At 36.7% G+C, this 21,806-nt stretch overlaps 5 protein-coding genes across 6 annotated transcripts; 1 reads left to right on the plus strand and 4 right to left on the minus strand.

The window, feature by feature from the left end:
• Nucleotides 1-1,674: 1,674 nt before the first annotated feature.
• Nucleotides 1,675-7,701, plus strand: LOC116142163 (calcium-transporting ATPase, endoplasmic reticulum-type). Its single transcript, XM_031427600.1, has 8 exons — nucleotides 1,675-1,831; nucleotides 2,360-3,912; nucleotides 4,003-4,124; nucleotides 4,720-4,998; nucleotides 5,094-5,477; nucleotides 5,621-5,730; nucleotides 6,128-6,356; nucleotides 6,836-7,701. Exons 2-8 carry the CDS (start codon nucleotides 2,445-2,447, stop codon nucleotides 7,397-7,399), a joined length of 3,156 nt encoding a protein of 1,051 aa, XP_031283460.1. The 5' UTR covers nucleotides 1,675-1,831; nucleotides 2,360-2,444; the 3' UTR covers nucleotides 7,400-7,701.
• Nucleotides 7,702-7,804: 103 nt separating this feature from the next.
• LOC116142162 (pentatricopeptide repeat-containing protein At5g08510) lies at nucleotides 7,805-9,848 on the minus strand. 2 transcript variants are annotated; one of them, XM_031427599.1, is made up of 2 exons: nucleotides 8,681-9,848; nucleotides 7,805-8,571 (listed from the first exon to the last, which is right to left on the minus strand). In XM_031427599.1, exons 1-2 carry the CDS (start codon nucleotides 9,713-9,715, stop codon nucleotides 7,960-7,962), a joined length of 1,647 nt encoding a protein of 548 aa, XP_031283459.1. In that variant the 5' UTR covers nucleotides 9,716-9,848; the 3' UTR covers nucleotides 7,805-7,959. The 2 variants fall into 2 exon arrangements, with proteins under 2 accessions (XP_031283459.1, XP_031283457.1); XM_031427597.1 differs by having other exon boundaries at nucleotides 7,805-8,574.
• A 35-nt stretch (nucleotides 9,849-9,883) lies between these two features.
• Nucleotides 9,884-16,526, minus strand: LOC116142161 (U-box domain-containing protein 44-like). Its single transcript, XM_031427596.1, has 5 exons — nucleotides 16,181-16,526; nucleotides 14,028-15,412; nucleotides 13,176-13,479; nucleotides 12,200-12,690; nucleotides 9,884-11,493 (listed from the first exon to the last, which is right to left on the minus strand). The coding sequence occupies exons 2-5, from the start codon at nucleotides 15,258-15,260 to the stop codon at nucleotides 10,498-10,500; spliced, it is 3,024 nt and encodes a 1,007-aa protein (XP_031283456.1). The 5' UTR covers nucleotides 15,261-15,412; nucleotides 16,181-16,526; the 3' UTR covers nucleotides 9,884-10,497.
• A 1,465-nt stretch (nucleotides 16,527-17,991) lies between these two features.
• On the minus strand, nucleotides 17,992-20,299 carry LOC116142097 (pentatricopeptide repeat-containing protein At5g16420, mitochondrial). Its single transcript, XM_031427546.1, has one exon. The coding sequence runs from the start codon at nucleotides 20,260-20,262 to the stop codon at nucleotides 18,685-18,687; it is 1,578 nt and encodes a 525-aa protein (XP_031283406.1). The 5' UTR covers nucleotides 20,263-20,299; the 3' UTR covers nucleotides 17,992-18,684.
• Nucleotides 20,300-20,588: 289 nt separating this feature from the next.
• LOC116142100 (ATP synthase delta chain, chloroplastic) lies at nucleotides 20,589-21,497 on the minus strand. The gene has a single exon (XM_031427549.1). The coding sequence runs from the start codon at nucleotides 21,376-21,378 to the stop codon at nucleotides 20,752-20,754; it is 627 nt and encodes a 208-aa protein (XP_031283409.1). The 5' UTR covers nucleotides 21,379-21,497; the 3' UTR covers nucleotides 20,589-20,751.
• Nucleotides 21,498-21,806: the final 309 nt, after the last annotated feature.

A 21,806-nucleotide genomic window follows, 5' to 3' on the forward strand; every position in this document is an offset into this window, starting at 1 on the left:
TTCAAACGTCAAACTCGGCACAGTGTGAGTAATCTTCTCACCCTCGTCAACAAAAATAAAGTGGCCACATGTTTCCTTATGCACAGTTACCGTCAAACGCTGGTCCCTCGTTGTCGTTTTTCTTCTGGACTTGATAATTACATGACCAAACTGCCCCAACTTAGGTATTCTTAAAGGATAATGTAAATAAAAAAAAATATATAAAATAATTCAAGTCTCTGACTCCTTTTTCTCATTCTTTCTAAGAAAATTACAATGACGTTGAGATTGAGTTGAATCAAAGGAAAATAAAAGAAATGTACCTAACCCATTACATAAGGAAAACGTTGGCCCCTCTTCTTTTAATCGAATCTTATCGATAAAATATTAAAATCAAATTGTAAAAGATATATTCTATGTGATGGAACAACCAATTTAATTTCAATATAAATAGAAACTAAGTAACAATAGAGAATATGTTATTGATAGATTTATTAGAGTTTTTGAGTTGTAATGAGATGGTGGTTCATCTTCTTCATGTATGCGTATGATGTATAAATAATCTCAATCACAACGTATAATCATAATATGGAAATTGGAATACACTCAATCTGCACATACATTTCTTTATTTATTATAAATAATTAATGTATTCCGTCAATAATTAAGACATTATAACTAAAGAAAAAGATTAAAATTGATATGAAATGTATCCAACACTACCAACCCGAAAAAGTTGGGTAGCTTAGGCGTTATATATTAATTTACTTGCATTACACACTTCTTTTAAAAATAAAGTACCTAACAAAGTAGACTAATGGCTTAACGAGGCCCATGCCATTGACATTTGCATTATATAATAATCTCATTCCATTTCTTAAATATTTGCAGGCATTAAGTAAACACACAGAACTTTCCTGGAAGCCTGGTTCCTCTTAAACAATTGCTAATTTAATTTATTAATTCACATTCTATCCAGCTTGCCACCGTTCTCCATTACCTTTGTTTAATAAAATGTTCATTGCAATTACTTTCTAATGCATACATATTAAACTAAAAAGTTCATTTTATACCTAATATTTTAAAGATTTTAAAATACTCTATATATATATACTATTCTTAATTTCTTATTATACAAGTGCTTTGGCCTTGAAACCTCTTCTATTTATATGAAATTGGCCTTTCAATCACCTAAAAAGGATAAAATATCTAACAGGAAAAAGTGTTTAGAACTCCGACAACCACATAAAAAAAATTGATCACCCATTTGAGAAAAATCTTTTCTCGGAATGCGAAATAGAAGCAAGATCTCTTCTCTAGTTGGCCCTCTAGTATGAACCAAATATTTAAGATTATTATATATATAAAAAAAAGGTCTTAAGTTTCTCACCAATTATTGAATTAAAAAAACAAAACAGAACAGGAACAGAGCTGTCTGTTTAGTGTTTCCTACATACACTATACATATAGATTTCCGAACCAGCTTGCGGTCACAATTTCTTTACGGCTACAGCCTACAAGTAAACCGCGCCACGAGGGTCCGAATATGTAAATACTCTGAATTCACCAGGGTTGTTTCGTAAGGTACTTTTCAAAAAAAAAAAAAACCGACTGGCAAAGAAAATTCCAAAGCAAAGGTCTCAAATTCGAATTCCACTACATTATTATTTTTTTTTTTGAAAAAAAGAAGACTGGAGCCATACAAGTTCAAAAGCCTGCAAGAGAATTCTACATTTATTTAATTATGTATATATTCCTCTTACTTTCTCAGGCTAAATTTTAGTCGTAGATGACAATTCAACAAGATTTTTTTTTTCTCTTTTTGCTTTCTCTCCAAGCCACTATCTTACTTGTAAGTTATTTATTCTTCATCTTCTTTAAATGTTCTATTCTTATTTTTTCGTTTTGCTCTGTTTACGCTTAAGTTTGGAGTATTTAGTTGTATTGTGTGGAAACGTTTATACAAGATTTATGCTTCATAACAGTGGTTACTTCAAAGTTGGTAAGTGGTTATGTTTTCAGTTATTTTCTGGTTTTTACTTTGTTGGTTGTTTTGCAGACTAGTTTTGTCTGGTTTGTTGGCCCTTTAATTTCGTTAAACCACCTTTATATTTATTTATTTTGGTTTTGTGGGTGGGTGGATGGGCTTAACTCTAAGATTAGCCATTATCGTGCTTTAGTAGGGTGGTTGGTTTCTATATTAAAGAAGCAGTGCATAATTGTGCTTATACTTCATAATTATAACTTTTATATTCAACTTAAAATTTCCTGGTGAACTATATGCATTTTCGTTCTCCTTTATTCATAGTAGTTTTGAAATTATATTTTGAGTATGTGTCGTTCGTGCTTTTGCTGAAATTTTTGCTTCACGTGTTTGAAGGTTTTGTAGGAATTTGATGTGATTCTTCGGAATATTTGCTAATTTTTTGTTTGGAGGGATTATTTGAACTCCAATTGGAATCATAATGGAGGAAAAACCATTCCCTGCTTGGTCTTGGTCAGTAGAGCAGTGTTTGAAAGAGTACAATGTGAAAATGGATAAGGGACTGAGTTCTTATGATGTTGAAAAGCAGCGTCAGAGATACGGATGGAATGAGCTTGCCAAGGAGAAGGGGAAGCCTCTGTGGCAGCTAGTTTTAGATCAATTTGATGATACGCTTGTGAAGATACTTTTGGTTGCAGCTTTTATATCCTTCATTTTAGCTTATTTACATGGTAGTGAATCTGGGGAGTCTGGATTTGAGGCCTATGTTGAACCATTTGTGATAGTGCTGATTTTAGTTCTTAATGCCATTGTTGGGGTGTGGCAAGAGAGCAATGCTGAGAAGGCTCTTGAAGCCCTCAAAGAGATGCAATGTGAATCTGGGAAGGTTTTGCGAGATGGGTATCTTGTGCCAGACTTGCCTGCAAAAGAACTTGTTCCAGGGGATATAGTGGAACTGAGGGTTGGGGACAAAGTGCCTGCTGACATGAGAATTGCAGCTTTGAAAACCTCAACTTTGAGAGTTGAGCAGAGCTCATTGACTGGGGAGGCAATGCCCATTCTGAAAGGTACTAGTCCTGTATTCCTTGATGACTGTGAGTTGCAGGCTAAAGAAAATATGGTTTTTGCTGGCACGACAGTTGTGAATGGGAGTTGTGTTTGTATTGTTATTAGCACGGGTATGAACACTGAGATTGGGAAGATACAGAAGCAAATACATGAGGCATCTTTGGAAGAGAGTGAAACCCCTTTGAAGAAGAAGCTAGATGAATTTGGCAGCAGACTTACTACTGCAATTGGGTTTATTTGCCTTGTTGTTTGGATCATAAATTACAAGAATTTTCTTTCATGGGATGTTGTGGATGGATGGCCTGCAAACATCCGATTTTCTTTTGAGAAGTGCACCTATTATTTCAAAATTGCTGTTGCCCTGGCTGTAGCTGCAATTCCAGAAGGCCTTCCTGCTGTAATTACGACTTGCTTAGCTCTGGGTACCAGGAAAATGGCACAAAAGAATGCTATTGTGCGAAAACTTCCCAGTGTGGAAACCTTGGGATGTACAACTGTGATTTGTTCAGATAAAACTGGGACACTGACCACAAATCAGATGTCTGTGTCAGAATTCTTCACTTTGGGTGGAAAAACTACTTCTTCCAGGATTTTCCACGTTGAAGGAACAACTTATGATCCCAAGGATGGTGGAATTGTTGATTGGACATGTTACAATATGGATGCTAACTTGCAAGCCATGGCAGAAATATGTGCTGTTTGTAACGATGCTGGGATCCATTGCGATGGCCGTCTCTTTCGAGCTACTGGTTTACCCACTGAAGCAGCTTTAAAGGTTTTAGTTGAAAAGATGGGAGTTCCAGATGTTAAGGTAAGAAACAAGATCCGTGACATACAGCTTGCTGCGAACTATTTGATTGACCACAGCACGGTTAAATTAGGTGAGTGGAAATTTTTTTATTTGAGATTAAATTCTGCATTTTCTGCTATTTTTTTTATTTAAATTTCCTGAAATGATATTTCTATGTAAGGCTGCTGTGAATGGTGGACAAAAAGATCAAAAAGGATAGCTACATTGGAGTTTGATCGCATCCGAAAATCAATGAGCGTTATTGTCCGGGAGTCTACTGGGCATAATCGACTACTTGTCAAGGTGATTTGCACTTTTATCTTTATGCTAGCTTTGCTGTAAGAGAAGTGGCTATTATAGAGTTGGTATCCGAATTTTTATTTGTATCTTTATTTAAGGTTGCTGGTGGTTAAATGAGTGATGACAAAAATGCAGATATTTTACTTGTCAACGTTTTCTTTTGTAAGTTGAAAATTTAATGAACTGGAAGTAACAAACTTAACATATTTTATGTTGACATTGTTTTATTGCAACTGTTAAGACAGTGAAAATATTAAATGGAAGTAGTTAAGCTCCAAAGTTTTGTCATTTTCTGCAGCTAGAGCTTGCTAACTTGAGTAGACAAAGCATCTGAAATTTGTTCACCTGGACAAGTGATGCCTGTTCTAGGTGCTAGTTACATTTAGCTGAAAGTTGACAACGTTGACTTGTCTTTTGTAAGCTTTCACTTTTGAGTAAACTTTTTAAAAGGCTGAAACAATGATTTTTTGGGCATCCTAAAATGTTGTTCTGTGTGAAACATGAGATTAAGTAGTTTCAATTGACTGTATGCTTTGTAGTAAAACAATCAAAACCAAAATGCCTTCTTCTACACTTGATTTAATGATTGAATTTGCAGGGTGCTGTGGAGAGTTTACTCGAGCGCAGTTCACATGTGCAACTTGCAGATGGATCTCTTATTCCTATAGATGAACCTTGTAGGCAACTCTTGCTTACAAGAAACTTGGAGATGAGTTCAAAGGGATTGCGATGCTTAGGGTTGGCATATAAGGATGAGCTGGGAGAGTTTTCAGACTATTATGCCGAGAATCATCCCGCCCACAAGAAGTTGCTTGATCCAGCATGCTACTCCGCTATTGAAAGTGACTTAGTTTTTGTTGGGGTTGTTGGTCTAAGGGTGAGTACATGTCACTGTTTTTGTGTTTCACATCAACTAATATTGTTTGACTTGTGAATTTCAAAGATTCTTGCTTATTAAACACATCTTGACAGGACCCTCCTCGTGATGAAGTTGACAAAGCAATTGAGGACTGTAGAGCAGCTGGGATAAAAGTTATGGTGATAACTGGGGATAATAAATCCACAGCTGAGGCTATCTGTCAGGAAATTAAATTATTTTCTGGAGGTGAGGATCTTAGAGGAAGAAGTTTTACAGGTAAAGAGTTCATGGCTCTTTCACCCACACAACAAGTTGAAATTTTGTCAAAACCCGGAGGGAAGGTTTTCTCTCGTGCTGAGCCTAGGCACAAGCAAGAAATTGTGAGGATGCTAAAGGAGATGGGGGAAGTTGTTGCAATGACTGGAGATGGTGTGAATGATGCACCTGCACTCAAATTGGCAGACATTGGAATTGCTATGGGCATCACAGGAACTGAGGTAACGTAGCTCTTTAACGTTTCTATTTTGTTGCACTTTTGTACTTTTTGCCCAAAGGAAGGACATTGAATGTCTAGTTACTGTAGAATTAATAACTTGATTTTTTTTCCTAATTTGGGAACTCTTTGTGTTTAATATTCCAGGTTGCAAAAGAAGCTTCAGATATGGTTTTGGCAGATGATAATTTTAGCACCATTGTTTCAGCTATCGCTGAGGGTCGCTCAATTTATAATAACATGAAAGCTTTTATCAGGTAAATCTTTATTCTCTTATCNGCACTCAAATTGGCAGACATTGGAATTGCTATGGGCATCACAGGAACTGAGGTAACGTAGTTCTTTAACGTTTCTATTTTGTTGCACTTTTGTACTTTTTGCCCAAAGGATGGACATTGAATGTCTAGTTACTGTAGAATTAATAACTTGATTTTTTTTCCTAATTTGGGAACTCTTTGTGTTTAATATTCCAGGTTGCAAAAGAAGCTTCAGATATGGTTTTGGCAGATGATAATTTTAGCACCATTGTTTCAGCTATCGCTGAGGGTCGCTCAATTTATAATAACATGAAAGCTTTTATCAGGTAAATCTTTATTCTCTTATCGTCTTCCTTTGAGTGGTCTACAAATGCATATTCATCTCGTCAATCTGTAGGTATATGATATCATCCAATGTTGGAGAAGTGATATCCATATTCTTGACTGCTGCTTTGGGGATTCCAGAATGTATGATACCTGTGCAGCTTCTGTGGGTAAATTTGGTTACTGATGGTCCTCCTGCAACTGCTCTTGGTTTTAACCCTCCTGATGTTGATATAATGCGGAAACCACCCCGCAGAAGTGATGATGCTCTAATAAATTCATGGGTTCTATTGCGCTACTTGGTTAGTATAATCAAAATCCTTATTCTTGATAAGAACTTCATAATAGCATTTGGCATTTACTTGAACAAACTGGAATTTGAACCTCTTAATGCTGACAAATGGAACACTGTTTTTGATTTTTAATTTTGCCAATTGAAATTGTTCTTTTCATGGATTATTCAGAAACAATGAAACAATGAAGATTTAATAATAGTAAAATGTAGATATGTAGGATTGACTAATCAGCTTATAATATGGCTTTGGAGAAATGAAGGACCAGAGAAGTATTTGGTAAAGTAATTTAGCCTTTGAATTTTCATAATCGTATTAAAATATTGTTTTTCTATCTATTTATGTATTAAAGGAGTGTATTTTGATTAGAATATCTTCTGTATTTGCATATCATGCTGAGTTTTATAATGTTCGAATATAATGTACGGGATGTTTATGTGTTCTGATTACTTTGAATATTTTTTAATATTTTGAGTGGTCAATCGCAGGTAATTGGTAGTTATGTGGGAATAGCAACCGTTGGTGTATTCATCTTGTGGTATACTCAGGGTTCATTAATGGGTATCAGTCTTGTTGACGATGGACATACACTTGTTTCATTATTTCAGCTCCGGAATTGGGGGGAGTGCTCTACATGGTCCAATTTCACTGTGTCTCCCTACATGGTTGGTGGGGGACGGGTGATTACTTTCTCTAACCCTTGTGATTATTTTACCGTTGGTAAAGTTAAGGCAATGACTCTGTCACTTTCTGTATTGGTGGCAATTGAGATGTTCAATTCCCTGAATGCCGTCTCTGAAGATAACAGCTTGGTGACGATGCCACCTTGGAGGAATCCATGGCTTTTATTTGCCATGTCATTCTCATTTGGACTCCATTGCCTCATACTCTATGTTCCCCTCCTTGCAGACGTCTTTGGTATTGTTCCATTAAGTCTGAATGAATGGTTTCTGGTCATTTTAGTCTCGGCACCTGTCATTCTTATAGACGAGCTTCTTAAGTTTGTGGGAAGGAGTAGAAGACGTGGGGCAAAGAAAGAGAAGACATCATGATTGGGAATAGTCTGTGAACGGCTTGGGAGAATTTTCAGAATTGACACTGACAGATCAGAAGATATATCTTTCAGCGTTTTGTTAATTTAAATTCTTTGATAAATTATTTATTTATATTTTCATGTAAAGCATATGTTTTTATTTTGAAGAACAAAGATACCATTGACCTTTGTTTACTAGATCCGTAGAAGAAATGGTTAGTTAAAGTGTTCGACAGACATCACTGCTCAATTCAGCAGATTAATGTGGATTTACCATATTCAGTTCCTTTTCCAGAATTACTATATAACATTCAAGTTTGGTTTGGGTTTATAAAAATCAAATTTCTTTAATCCTGTGCCACATTCTGTGTTAACCATGAGGAAAAGTAACAATACAGGTGTAAAGCACGAAAAGGTATCATATTTAGAGTCAGATTTAACCAAGGCTTGAAAAATATAGGAGTATTCATTACACCCTCATGGATACACGAACCCCCTTTAATAAAGAGTGTAAAATCAAAAAGTCATAAAAAAATATAGGGTTAAAACTTCCAAGGCGTCATAATACAAAGGGGATTTCTACTCCAGCGGGTATAGCTCTTCAAGTTCAGTTTTAAAGTAAGTTACATATCTTGGTAGTTTCATTTTTGCTGAAACTTCATTCAGTAGGGCATATATCTCATCACATTTAGGATGCGTTTTATCCTCTACAATGAATTTATGAATATCACCTCCCTCTTCAATGAGACTATATCCCGCTCCCTTTGTAATCTGACAACGTTTCATTACCTTCCTTAACCTTGCAACCCCATCCCACCGTCCTGCTGATGCATATATATTGGAAAGAATAACAAAGTTCCCTGGATTCCAGGGATCTAGCTTAAAGAGAGACTCAGCCGCTATTTCACCCAACTCAACATTAACATGAAAACTGCAAGCTCCTAAAAGAGCACCCCATATCGCAGAATCTGGTTTCATAGGCATAGTTTGTATAAGATCATAAGCTTCTTGTAATTGGCCTGCACGACCCAGGAGATCAACCATGCATCCATAGTGTTCCAGTTTGGGAGTAATATTAAACCTTTTCTCCATTGATCCAAAAAGTTCTCTTCCTTTTCTTACCATGCCTCCATGAGTGCATGCTAAGAAAAGTCCGACAAATGTAACATCATCAGGTGCAGGTCCTTCCCTCTGCTACCACCCACCAAAAACATAAAGGTACAATACAAACATGTTAAAAAACTAAATTTCAAAATACAATAAAAGAAAAGAAATATCACAGTAACCAAAAAGACTGTACCAGCATTTGCTCATAGAGCTCAAGAGCGTCATTACATTTTCCATGGACAGCCAAACCCATGATCATAGAATTCCAAGAGCACAAATTTCTCCTCTTACCAATCTCATTGAACAACTTCTTTGCCACATCAATTTTTCCACACCTAGCATACATTTCCAATACAGCATTGCTGACGTATATATTCTTGAAAAAACCATTCTCTCTTGCATATTTTTCAATCCTCTCTCCAATCTCTAATGCACCAAGGTTTGCGCAAGCTGGTATTACACTAGCTATGGTAACTTCATTAGGCCTAATATCTTTCTCAGCCTCCATTTTCAAAAACATCGATAAGGCCTTAGCATACTGCCCATTTTGGGCAAAACCGGATATAATTGCTGTCCATGAAACCACATTCCTAGTTGGCATTAACCTAAATAATTCTAATGCTCCCTCCATATCACCACATTTTGCATAGCCCGCAATTATTGAATTCCAAGTGGGTACTTCTCTAACTAGCATTTCATCAAACATCTTGCGTGCTAATTCTATACAGCGTAGGTTCGCATACATACCAACCAAAGCAGTCAAGGTGAAAACATCGCTTTGAAATCCGGATTTAAGAAAATGGGAATGGAGGATTTGGGCATGAGGAAGGGAGTTTAGTGAAGCACAAACGGTGAAGAGGAAGGTGTAAGAGTGCTGATTCGGGGAGCATTTTTTGCTGCACATTTGGGTGTAGAGGGAAAGACATTGGTGAGGTTGGTTCTGAGAAGAGTAGGCTTGAATGAGCTTGTTGTAAAGAAAGACATTTGGGTTTGAAATTTGATTGAACAAGTTGTGCGCGTAAGGGATGTTTGGGATTCGAAGGAGCTCAATTATGAGGAACCTGTTATGGTCAATGCCATTTCTTAGGGTGTAGGCATGGATTTGTTTCAATTGGTTCATACCAAGTTCTCTTTTGTGCATCACTGAAAAACTTGTTAGTACATAACCAGTAATGTGATAGGAACTGAGGCAACAGGAATGTCCATAGTTTTGTTGATCGTTAATCATTTCTAGATGGGCATTTCTTCCCAAATAAAACGTCGTCGCCGTGTTTGGAAGACTAGAAAATAGACTGGGCTTACAAAAATCAAGAGGTATGATTGGGTCAAAACAGAAGAACGATAAGACGTTTAAGAGCTTTAGATACTTCAGAACTCAGAAGCCTGAAACCACGGCAGGTAAAATTGTAACTTACTATTGTAAAAATGCTTTGATGAACTCAAGTTCAATTCTAATAGAGATTGGATACATTCAAGACTTAAGACTTTATAAAACAAAAAGCAAGAGAAGAAAATAAATAAATAAACAATATTTTACGAAATTAAAAAAGGAAAAAAATAAACTATGAGTGACTACTCTGCTTCTGCTAGTGGTGGCCTCCAGTGATTTCTCGTCATCTTCTAAGAAATCCATCAGCAATTGAGCTTCAACTGTACAGACAGATTAAACTTCCCTTCTAACAAACCTTTTCTTTACAACCAAAGCATGAAAATATGTCCAGGTCACCTTGGGTACAAGTTTCCAACGGCCGAAAACCACAGTGCACAGACTGCATATGCAGTGCTTTGAACAGAAATATGGTTCAGCAAACTTCATTTGGGCTTTGAGATGAACTATCACCATCCATGGGGAAGTGCAAACTCTCGTGCTTTTTCGTGCATACTCATCCGCCAATTGGTCCATAATTCTGGCGCAGCTAGAGCATCAAGGAGACTTTTGCACCATCATCTGTTTCCTCAGCCCTATTATAACTATGTAATTCATATAGCTGAAAGCCACTTTAAATTTCTTCAAAAATAAGAAGACTGATCGTGAAGCACATCCAAGTGAGCAAGTACCCTGGCTGAAAGAGACTTCATACTACTGTTGCCCCGCTGTGTTAAGTCAACCAAAGGCATCTGAGCAGATTTCCCATACTTTTGTTTGAACTCTGGTAGTCGGAAAATCCTTTCTATAGCATGCAGAGCCTTTTCCTGCAGTCTGGGAGAAGAGGAACTCAGAAATCTTATCATCCGGTCTATGGCATTAGCTTCTTCAAGCACCTTACTGCCACTTTGAAGTTTTGTACCTTCAATTAAAGTCAGTACTGCATCTAAAGAAGCCTCACAGGCTCCAGGATCTGATTCTTCAAGAACCCTCACAAGTGGTGCAACTGCACCAGCCTCCAAAAGGCAAAAGGATGTTTCAACGGCACAGAATCCTCCATGAACCCTGCAGCCAGTTTCTGGTGGAGCCGAGAAACACCAGAAACCCTGGCGCTTTGGTATTGAACGGGTCAGCCGAAGTGAATTTTCTGAAAACCGAGCAAGAGAAATGGCTGCATGTTTTTTTGTCACGCTGGTTCCAAATTCCAGCAACTGAACCAATATGGGAATAACACCAGCTTCGGCTGCTCTCTTTTGCCACTCCAAGTTTGTCGGAGAAGTGAAATGCCGTATGGCTCCAACAGCATTTTCAACTAACTGACTTTTATTTGGATCAATTTGCCTGCCATTTTTCAAAGAATTCACAATTATTGAAAGTGCCTTCACGTCCAAAAGCCACTGAGTGAACTGGGACACTTCTGGAAGGTTAGAGATAATTCCCATTGCAAAGGCAATCTCTTCCTCATTGTCCGAAGATTGTATGATCTTGACTAAGGACTCGATGCATTTCTGACCAACATGCTCCAGGATTATAGCTTCATCACCATCATCTACCAAGCAGCAGAACAATTTCACAGCATTTGGTCGGATATTTTGGTCATCATGCTCACATAGCTGAACTAGTATTTGAATAGCTGAACACTGCTTCATGCCATTAAAACCAGTTAGTATTTATCCAATGATATTCTACAGAACTGATCATATAAAGAAAGTTAAAGCACGTAGAAGATATTCAGATGCGGTATGGGGCTCAAAACAAAAAATAAAATGATAATATATTACTAGGAGTCATCAAAAGTAGTCAATAAGGATCCCTACAATACAAAACACTGCCAATATTCATAATTCTTTTTAGTATTGAGAAGATAGAAGGACTTGACATATGCAGTATTCCAGTTTGTAAAGTAAAAAAGAAAGATGCCCAATGAAATGGTGCTTATGTATGAAACTGGCCCTTCTAGCTTCTCCCTCTGTCTTTTCCTGAAGATCTATCCGCAATCTTAAGAGTAGTGGGAAATGCTAACACCCTATCACTAGATTAAAATCTTCAGGAGCCAGATTTCGGATAAGTATAAAAAAGCTTTAATTGATTATACCAGGAACCACAGAACATACATTTGGTCTAAAATAAGTAGTCTGTAGACTAACAAATAATACTTCAATACAAACTTTACTCCATCTAACTTCAACTTGCAATCCATAAATTAGAGCAATTAACATTTGTCAGTATATAACAATTGCGCCCAACAAGAGACAACAGTTATTTCCTTCTGGATATGGAACACATACACAAACACAGAGCTCACAAGCACCTATGCACACACACATCTTCCACCATAAGAGATACCTGTATTAACATGGTCTTGATATTTCTTGCAGAGGGAGACTGACACAAGGCATTGAAGGTTTGGAGAATCCTTTGTTGCACATCAGGCCCTGTCAAATTTATCAAAGAGAATAGCATAAAAGTATCTTCATTGGATTCCAATAGTGACACAGGTGTCTGGCTGGATTCTTGAGACATTGTTGATACAGCAAGGTGCATAATAGTGGCCGCTGCGTGCTCACGCAAGCTTGAGGATGATGAGCTGTGACGGAGAAGGAGATCAAGCAATGGGCCCACTGCACCTTCTTTTATCATCTTCAATCCATTTTTAGGTACACTTGAAAGGTTCCGAAGAGCTCTAACAGCCCCTTTTTTCATTTGAATGTCACCATGAGAGACCAACTGAAGAAGTGGACCCAGTACTTCTCCTTCAAGCAAAGATGTTTTATGGTGATCAGTCAACTCCATTTCAGCTAACGTTGTTGCCATGAGCATTTTAACATCTTCAGGACCTGCACAAACAATGAACCAGTGACATTGAAACATGAGTAAAAAATTTTTGCGTATGAAATTGATCTGACAATTAAGTCATTAGATTACCCTCAACCTTTAAATCGTTTGTCATTATACTCTAAAAAGATTACAAGTGATGATTTAATTGGAGGCAAATGCTTCAGCACTAAATCCATCTTATAATCTAGACTACCATTATTCAAGTGGAAAGAAACTTTCAATCTTAAAAGTTCAAAGTTGAACAATCCCACATATTTTGCAGGCTAATGTTACATTTGGTTGCAAAAACCTCAGAAAACATAAGTGGTTACCTACCCTAAGCAGCTATTAAATTTGCACTGGGGACTTGCCTAATTTCCAACAGAAAATAAATAAAAAACTATTCAAAAGAAAATAACAGTACAAAGGCCACTCATGAAAAACTAAATTGACTGAAGTTGACAAAGAAGCTAAAAGGTCATGTGAAAAAAAAAAAAAAAAAGACCTGTTGAGAGTCGCTGCAGCAAATGTTTAAAATAATTTGCCTTTGCCATCTGAACCACATTTTGGTCAGAGAATGAGAGATTCTCCAATAGCTCCTGTGCATCTCTGGAAGCTTGACTATCATCACTACTTGACATTGTCACCAGGAGAAGAATGCAGCCCTGAACTTTGCCAATGCAGTCTCGTAACGCATCATAATGTGATAATTCCAATAATAATGCAACTGCTAATTTTCTTTCCTCAATACGGCGTCCAAGAGATCGAACAATACATTCAATTGCATTATCAGCTTTTGCTAGTCTTTCCTGCAGCATGTTTTCAGTTATTAGAGAAAATAAAATCTAAGAAAGTGATCAGCACTTTTGCTAAGTACAATCATATACACATCAGAATTGCAAATTATCACAGTTAGCAAAAGCAGCCTGTATATCAGGAGTATCCTAGACCAAAGTAGACAAAATTAGCATTGTCAGTATGATGAGCATTGAAATAAAGTATGATCCTAGAAAAATAAAATTCAGTCATTTTTTTTTTCTTCTAAGTTTCTATTAACAATTGTAACATAAATTGTACAAATTAGTATACCTACCTCACGTTACCCATTAGACAGATAAATTCACATGTGAGGAGAGAGCAAGAAAATACAAACATTTGTATCAATGCAAAGATAAAGATATTCTAAGTAAACATGTCCAGACTATCTAACAAATTTAAAAAAAACTCGTGAAAACACTTAATGACATATTGACCTTGACACTAAACAAAGTTTTGCAAAGCAACATTCTCACTCCTTGTTACAAAGTCAAACCACAGAAACAAAAAAAAAAAAAAAAGAGTAGTTTAAGTTAGGTACCTTTGCATCATCACTATACTTTGCTAAAATGCGAAGGATGACAAGAGTTTGATTCCTTACATCACGATCTTTAGAACCAAGTAAATTAATAAGACTTGGTATGTAGTTCTCCAAAATTATCCATTCCCGATGCTGGTCTCTTTGTTGACAGAGATCCTGTAGCTGTTCCAGGCAATGAAGCACTTCTCCCACTTCTTCGGACATCAGTTTTGATTTCATAGAAGCGATTGTAATCATGGTGTTTCTATCCTTCCATTCTTCAATTGACTGCCTCAAAGTTTTGTTTGGCCGAAGAATTGATGTATCTAGAACGGTCATGGTTAGGGGGCACAATTTGTTCCCATCTGAAAACCATTTTTCTATTGCTCTTCTCTCAAATGTCTGTCCTGACGAAGTCTCCACAGGGTCCACCATAACATCCCGAGTGATTGGGCAATAAAAAGATTGGAGAGGTTCTAAAGGCTGACTACCCAAAGACTTCCGCTTGGAAAAATACTTTATCTCTTTCTCCCTTGGGGATGAAGCAGCATCTGCTCTTTCTAACAAAGCAATAATCTGATCCATTTGTATAGCCTCAGCTTGATCCTTCCTCAGTCGGGCATTTTCAATCTCACTCTTAAATTCATTGAGCTCCTTCTTCAATGCTGACCTCTCAGTTGAGATACCAACAGCATCTGCTATGAGAGACAGTAAATGATTGGCATAAGAACGATCAATGTTCCTGTCCTGTATTCCTGATTCAACTTTCTCCAGAATTTCTTCTTCTGCTATAGCTGCCCTAAACTCAGCTGTCTGCATATTCTCACAGAGCTTTCCAATTTCTACAATTATACCTGTTGAAAGATCTAGAGAGGCTAAAGGAATAAGACTGAGTGCACGGCTGATTTCTCTAGTTGCATCCTCTAAGCGCTTAACTATTGCTCGACAATTCATCAATTGATACACTTTGTTTTTCTTGCTGCATTCCATCGTAAGTTGTTTTGCAGCTTTTATTTCTCGATTAAGAATCTCTATCGCATTGTTTAAGCTCTCAGAATTACCAAGATCTTTTTTATTCAGCTCTTTCAAGACTGGGACAATCCTTTTTAAATAAGTCGAAACTTCAATAAAACTCTCCTTGTTAACGAAGACATTGTTGGCAGCAACCACCATCTCAAGGATGGCCTCTATAATCTGAGAAAGGACTTCTGAAGCTGGAACAGCGGAGGCACTAGTAACCACATCTAGTGCCATAATGTTACAACCCAACTAAGTCTAGGAAGCAAAACGCTCTTTTCCCATTTATAACTGACTAGAAAGGATGCAAGGCAATAGTCTGAGCATTTTTACTGAGAACAGCTTAGATGCCTAAACCACCTTCAAGCTTTTCACAAAATATGCCTACACTGATTTCCAATTTGAAATAAAACTGTCAGCTATGAGCTTATAACTTTCAACTTCATGCTAATTATATATTCAAAATTAAACTCATATACTAATGGAACTACGCCATCAATTAGTTGCAAAGAACATGGTGGAATAGGGAAAACAAATAACTGAATGTCAAGACATTAAATGTTGAAGACAAAAAAAATTAAGAGTCTAAGATTCTACATTATTTGATAACCATTAAAACTGGTAACCCGCTATGCCGAATACTGTTTTGGGCCTAATTATTCATTTTAATAAAAAATAAAAATAAAAACCCAAAGCAAAAAAATATTAGCTTTTTCTTTTCCAGAACTATCTGACAGTACAAAAGACTATCTGACAGTACAAAAGACATCTGAATCAAATTTCTAAAAAATTTAAAAATTCAAATCAGCCGTGCCCAGATAATCTTTTATGTTGTTTTTTTTTTTTTTTAAATAAAATAAAATCCAAATCTAACATCAAGTAAAAATTGTTGTTCTTTTCCTGTATTTTCTCCTCAGCTAAGCAGCATCGGTAGCTTCAATAGAGTCCAACAACACAAACAGTGTATAAACGGTCAATTTGAATCTAAATTCAACATATGAGATCATAAAATCAAAAGTTCCAATTTTCTTTCTTCAAAATGCAACTTGCAAAACCAAACCAGAACAGAAGCGAAGACCAAAATGGTCAACAGAGTCCCAATAAGTTGAATTGTATTAAAACAAGAGCTTCTGACAATATAGGAGAAAGAGGGATACCTGAAACAATGAGTTAATGTCCGTGAAAAATCCCTGTACGACCGCCCGCTTCAGATGATATACCAAATTGTTTTTCCGGGAAAAAAAAAAATATCCCGATCAGCACGAGCCTTTGAGCAATCGCCGGACCAGAGAGACCCGAATAAACTAAACTAAACTAGAAGTCTAGGAAGAAATATAAAATTGACATAAAAGTATTTAATGTTTTTCAACTAAATTTAATTTATTTGTTGATTCTGCACAACTTGTCTTAAGACAGTAAAGACTCTTTCCCAAGTCTTGGCCCTGCGCTGTTCAAAGGGATTTTTTCATGTCCCTTTTTTGACCTGTGTAATAGATAACATAAGTGACTTCCCCTTACAAAAATACATATAAAAAAACCAATGGATCTTGTATAAATAACTACCTTGTCCTGAAAGAAGCAGGAGCACAAATTTTGTAACTGGCTCTTTCTTTTATTTTTTATTTATATATATATATATATATTGTCTGCAGTGTGTTGTCAGTTTGTGTGATGGTGTGCATCCTTCATTCTTTAAAGCTTTCAACAACCAAATGCCGAATGTTGAAATTTTATTCAGGGTAAACAAGATGAAGTAGGGACTTCTTAAATTGACTTGCATTATTGTAAATTAGTCTTTATGTGAAGTGGTACTATTGCTATTTTTTATTAGTGAGGCATTTAAGTTTGCGACATAAACATCATTAATATATACCTAATCTCCTTAATCAATATTTTGCATTATTATGGTAGAATCTCTTATTATAAAAAATTAAGGGTAATGTTATCTATATAAATAAAGAGAGTTTATACAAACTAATATGATATATCACAAAATATGTTATATAGTATTAGAATTTACATAATTTAATGTTATATGTAGACCCTTATATGATACTGATATCTCAAAGTTATTTTATACAAACTCTTTTTATCCAAAAATTAATACAGCTGTCCATATGGAAATTAAATTGTTCGTGTACCACGAAGCAAGAGCGGTAAAAGGGTATCTGTTTAATTTTTTATGCGGCTCTTTCCAGCAGTGACTTTACACGTTTATCGTAGACTGTATACATGTCAGATAGTGAATGAACGTTACAGTGCAGTGCAGTGCAGTGCAGGGCCACTGGGCCAGGCGCCCAGAAATGACTGGGTGGGTTACTAATTTGAAGGAGGGCCTTAGGTTGAAATTTTAGAACAATTGACACAGGTCAAAATGCCCCAGAACAGAAACACGCGGACTGGAAAAATAGTATCCAAGATGGCTGAGTCTTCACTATATTCCACAAGCGAATTGACTTGTTCAACGTGGAAATGAAAGTCTCAACTCAAGTCTGTTTCATCATATATAATATCAGTAACATTTCGTTATTAAAATTTAGTCCTATTTCACAAGACAAGACAAGAAAGATGGTATCATGGTATACGTGTACATTGATGTTAAGGGAGGACAGCTAATCAAAAGGTACATGTATCATTCCTCAGATAATAATGAAATGAAAAGTTTACTTGTAACAATTTATTATTAACGTGTTTACTCTTTCAAATGTTCAACAGGCAAGTCCTGATCAACAATTTTAGGATTAGTTAAAATACGTATAAATTGATTCAGACACATTCGGATACCCAAAAAAAAATATCCTAACCAACAGTATAGTTGAATTTGATAAATTAGATATCTAAACGGTTTTGAGATCATAAGGCATCGTATCCCCCATAAAAATGAATAGCCAGTTGGACTGTTGAATAATTTTAGGAAACAATGACTTAGTTTCAGAAATTAGTCTATGGCCACAATTGCGGCAATCCATTGTTTCTGAGGTAAAGTCGGTCAAACATTTCCTAGGAATGTTCATAACTGCAAAAAGAACCAACAATCTGATATGGACAAATGCATGAAGTCGAGTGTTTACTTGGAGGTTACCTGAATCCACAGCAAAATTGTCCTTTGCTCCATTTCGTTTTAATCATAATTTTCAGCAATTCAAACAGTTGCATTGTGAACAATCATAGCCGTTCCCACTAAATAAAAATAAAGCAACTTAATTTTGGAGAAACAATGACGCGTTTTATGTAAGTTGGCAAAAGCTTCAGAAAATCTAATAAACCACTGCTGCAGTCAATGCCAATCAACTTTCCATTGTCAGCAAAACGTCTGCTGTGTGTCTGCAATAATATATCTCCAACAGAATCTCCCTTCTAAATACGTCTCCGTCAAACTACGGTGAGCTACCACTACTCACCACTTCTCCTCTTGGTTCGTTGATTAAGTCCCTCATGACGAAATCTTGACACCTCAAAAAGGGCAATTCGAATGTCCACACAATTCAAGTCTGCACTCAATTACTTCACATAATTTGGATCTAAATGCTCAGTCATCAATCCAAATCGTCTTAGAAGTCTTTCTTTGAATGTCGTTCCAAATGCCGAAATTGAGGGCCGGGTGTAGGCATTTTCCAACTTTCTCCAGATGTGCAATTTACCATGAGCCCAAAGCTTATGTCTAAGTAGCATTCTCTACCAATAATCTATCCAGAGTATCAACCCCATTATCCAGAGTACCAATGATCCTAGTCAAGAAAAAATCCCAAGAATCACTGTCAACGTCTCCACTAGCCATTGCCATAGACACAACCTTACTAACCTCTCCTTCCTTTCCTGACTCAAAAAGACCCTCGATCAATAAAGAAAAAGTCGATTTATTGGGTAAGCATTTTTTATCCAACATTTCCTCTAAAACCCTAATCCCCTCCTTTGCATTACCGATCTTACAAAACCCTTTTATCAAAATGTTGTAAGTAAAAGCGTTCGGCTCGTGCCCTTTCTCCTCCATGTCATCCCACAGCCTGCCTGCCTCGGTCAATTCCCCATTCTCACACAATCCTGCAATCAACGTATTATACGTTAACAAACTCGGAATCGAACCTCTTTCAAACTCATCGAATAACTTCTTGGCCTCCCAAATTTTCCCTTCTTTACAAAGCCAATGAATAAGTGTACTTGAAATGGCATTATCCGGCATACAGTTCTTCTTTAAAAGCCTTTTCCACAACTCACAAGCATCTTCAACCTTCCTCTCCTCACACAGCAAATCAATTACCTTACAACAGAGGGATGAACTCGGCACATACTTTCTCTCAAGCATATCATCAAGCAAGTTACGTGCTTCACCGGATTTTTTTCCCTTACAGAGACCTTCAATCATAACCCCATAAGTAACATCATTAGGCTCAACACCGTTATCTTCCATATCATCCATTACCTTAACAGCATCAATTAATCGCTCTTGCTTAATATATCCATCCATTAAAACTGTATAAGTCGTCGCATCAGGTGCCCACCCACGATCCAAAATCTCGGCAAAAACTCCCTTAGCACCATCAATATCTCCTCTCCAAACAAACCCTCCTAAAATCGTGGTATATGTCACCACATTAGGTACCATCCCCATTGATGGCATTTCATCTAAAACCTTAATCGCGCCCTCAACGTCATTTTTCTTACAAAGCGCTTTAATCAGAATGTTACAAGTAAACACGTTGGGAACAACGTTAAACTTGTTCTTACAATTCTTGAACATTAAATGAACCAAATCGTACCGCTTATTTTGCACTAAAGCGTTTAACAATGTATTTAACGACCTCACCGAACGTTGGACGTTAAACTTTTTTATGCGTAAGAATGCTTTTACAGCTAATTCAGGACGGGAAGCTAGTCCGTAACTACGAATTACATCGATGAATAAATTTTCACCGCATTTAATTTCTGGTTTTTGTTGTAATTCTGAGAGGAGAGATTCGACGGCGTCAAAGGCACGAGCACGAGAGAGTTTGTATATGATTGAGTGGTATGTATCGTAAGTATGGGAAAAGTTGGGATGGAATTTGCCGGCGTAGACGAATATTTGTAGGGCAAGATCGAGATTTTGTTGTCGGGAGATCATGGAGACTAGGCGTTTGGGGTAGAGGCGTTGAGGCCAGGGTTTGATTGGTGGTGTCACGGTGGAAAGCGAATGACGAGCGGTCCGCATGGAGTGGACGGGGGAGGTGATTGTGATCTTGAAGAAGTGGTTACGCAACATCTCACCACCACTTTTGGGAGATGTGGTTACTTCTCAAGTTACTGAATTTAAGGGGTTATTAAGAAGACGTAAAGGGGAAAGGAGACTTGTAGCATAGGATAGAGTTAATATATACGACTATACAAAACTTAATGACATTTTCACACTCATGAGCTTTTAAAAATATTATTTTATTACTTAAATTTATATTTTAAGAATGAGCTAACGAGTCAGTTGGATTATAAGAAAGATTGATTTAATTGTTGATCAGATAGAAGGACATGCGGCTCTAAAAGTCAGATTGAGCTTTGAATTAGATACCTAACTTTGATTCATCTAACAGGATATACAAATTCAACTAGCTATATCAGAAATTCTCATTCAGCAGTAACGACATCAATTACAAATTTTTGCAGCAACTTATATGTTGCATTTGTTTTAAACAACAGAAGATGGAACTCTCTGGTCAACCAAATTCTTTATCTTCACCTTTGCAGCCCCACTAAACCTCTACACTCTCTTAGCAATCAAAAACAGTTCATCTTCCTCCATCTTCTTCACCGATGATACAAAAACAACTCTAGTCCCAATTAACTCATTGCAAATCCTCCCAAATTCCTCCAAAACCTCACTCACCATCCCTGCTTTATTCCTCTCAATAAGCATCCTCAATACACCCGCCAAGTATCTATTAATCTTCCCTGTATTGACCACTTCCTTCACAATTTCTCCCTTCTCTTTGTCACCCATAAGCGGTTCAATTAAGATAGCTTGAATTTTCTCATTCTTGAACAACCTTAATAATCTTTGTACGTCTTTCTGAACTGCTTCAAGTGAACCGTGGCATAGAGCTTTGTCAAGAAGAGCGGCGGCATAACCGCTGGCGGGTCTTCGATAGATATTAGGAGATACTGACTTGGGGAAGGAGGTCCCGGAGGAACTGATTAATGGAAAAGTAAGGTTCTTGTGAGGGAAGGAACTGGTGGTTTTGTTGGGTTTAGTTGTTGAAGAGATGTGGGAATGGTGTTGATGGAGTTGGTGAGATACGGGGGGAGCTTTGAAGTGATATAATTCACGAGGTGTTGCGTGCAGAACCGGGACTTTGAGAGTTGAAACAGAGCTTGAAAGAGTATCCATGGAGATTATCAGAGCACATACAGAAAACCAATCTTTTTGCTTGGGGGAGAAAATCTGGAATTTTGTTTTTTTTGTTTTTTGCAGCACGGAAAGATGTGGTTGAATTCCAGCCAGCGAACCGAAGTATACATCATTAGAAATCTTGATTTAATATTGAAGGAAAAAATGAGAAACCTTTTTTAAATAACAGAAATACTATACTTACTCACGAGTTTTACTGATCGGTATATTATCTTTGTTAAAATTATACATAATATTGATACTATACTTATAATATCTATACTATACGATATTTACAAAAGATAATAAGATGGTGAGTAACCATAGCATTACTCTTTAAATAAACATATTAAAATTTAAAAAAGATTTATTTCATATACAGTAATTTGGTAATTTTAATACACAATAGCAAAATAGTAATTAATTTA

Source organism: Pistacia vera, unplaced genomic scaffold (genome assembly GCF_008641045.1).
Source record: "Pistacia vera cultivar Batoury unplaced genomic scaffold, PisVer_v2 Contig405, whole genome shotgun sequence".
NCBI lineage: Eukaryota > Viridiplantae > Streptophyta > Magnoliopsida > Sapindales > Anacardiaceae > Pistacia > Pistacia vera.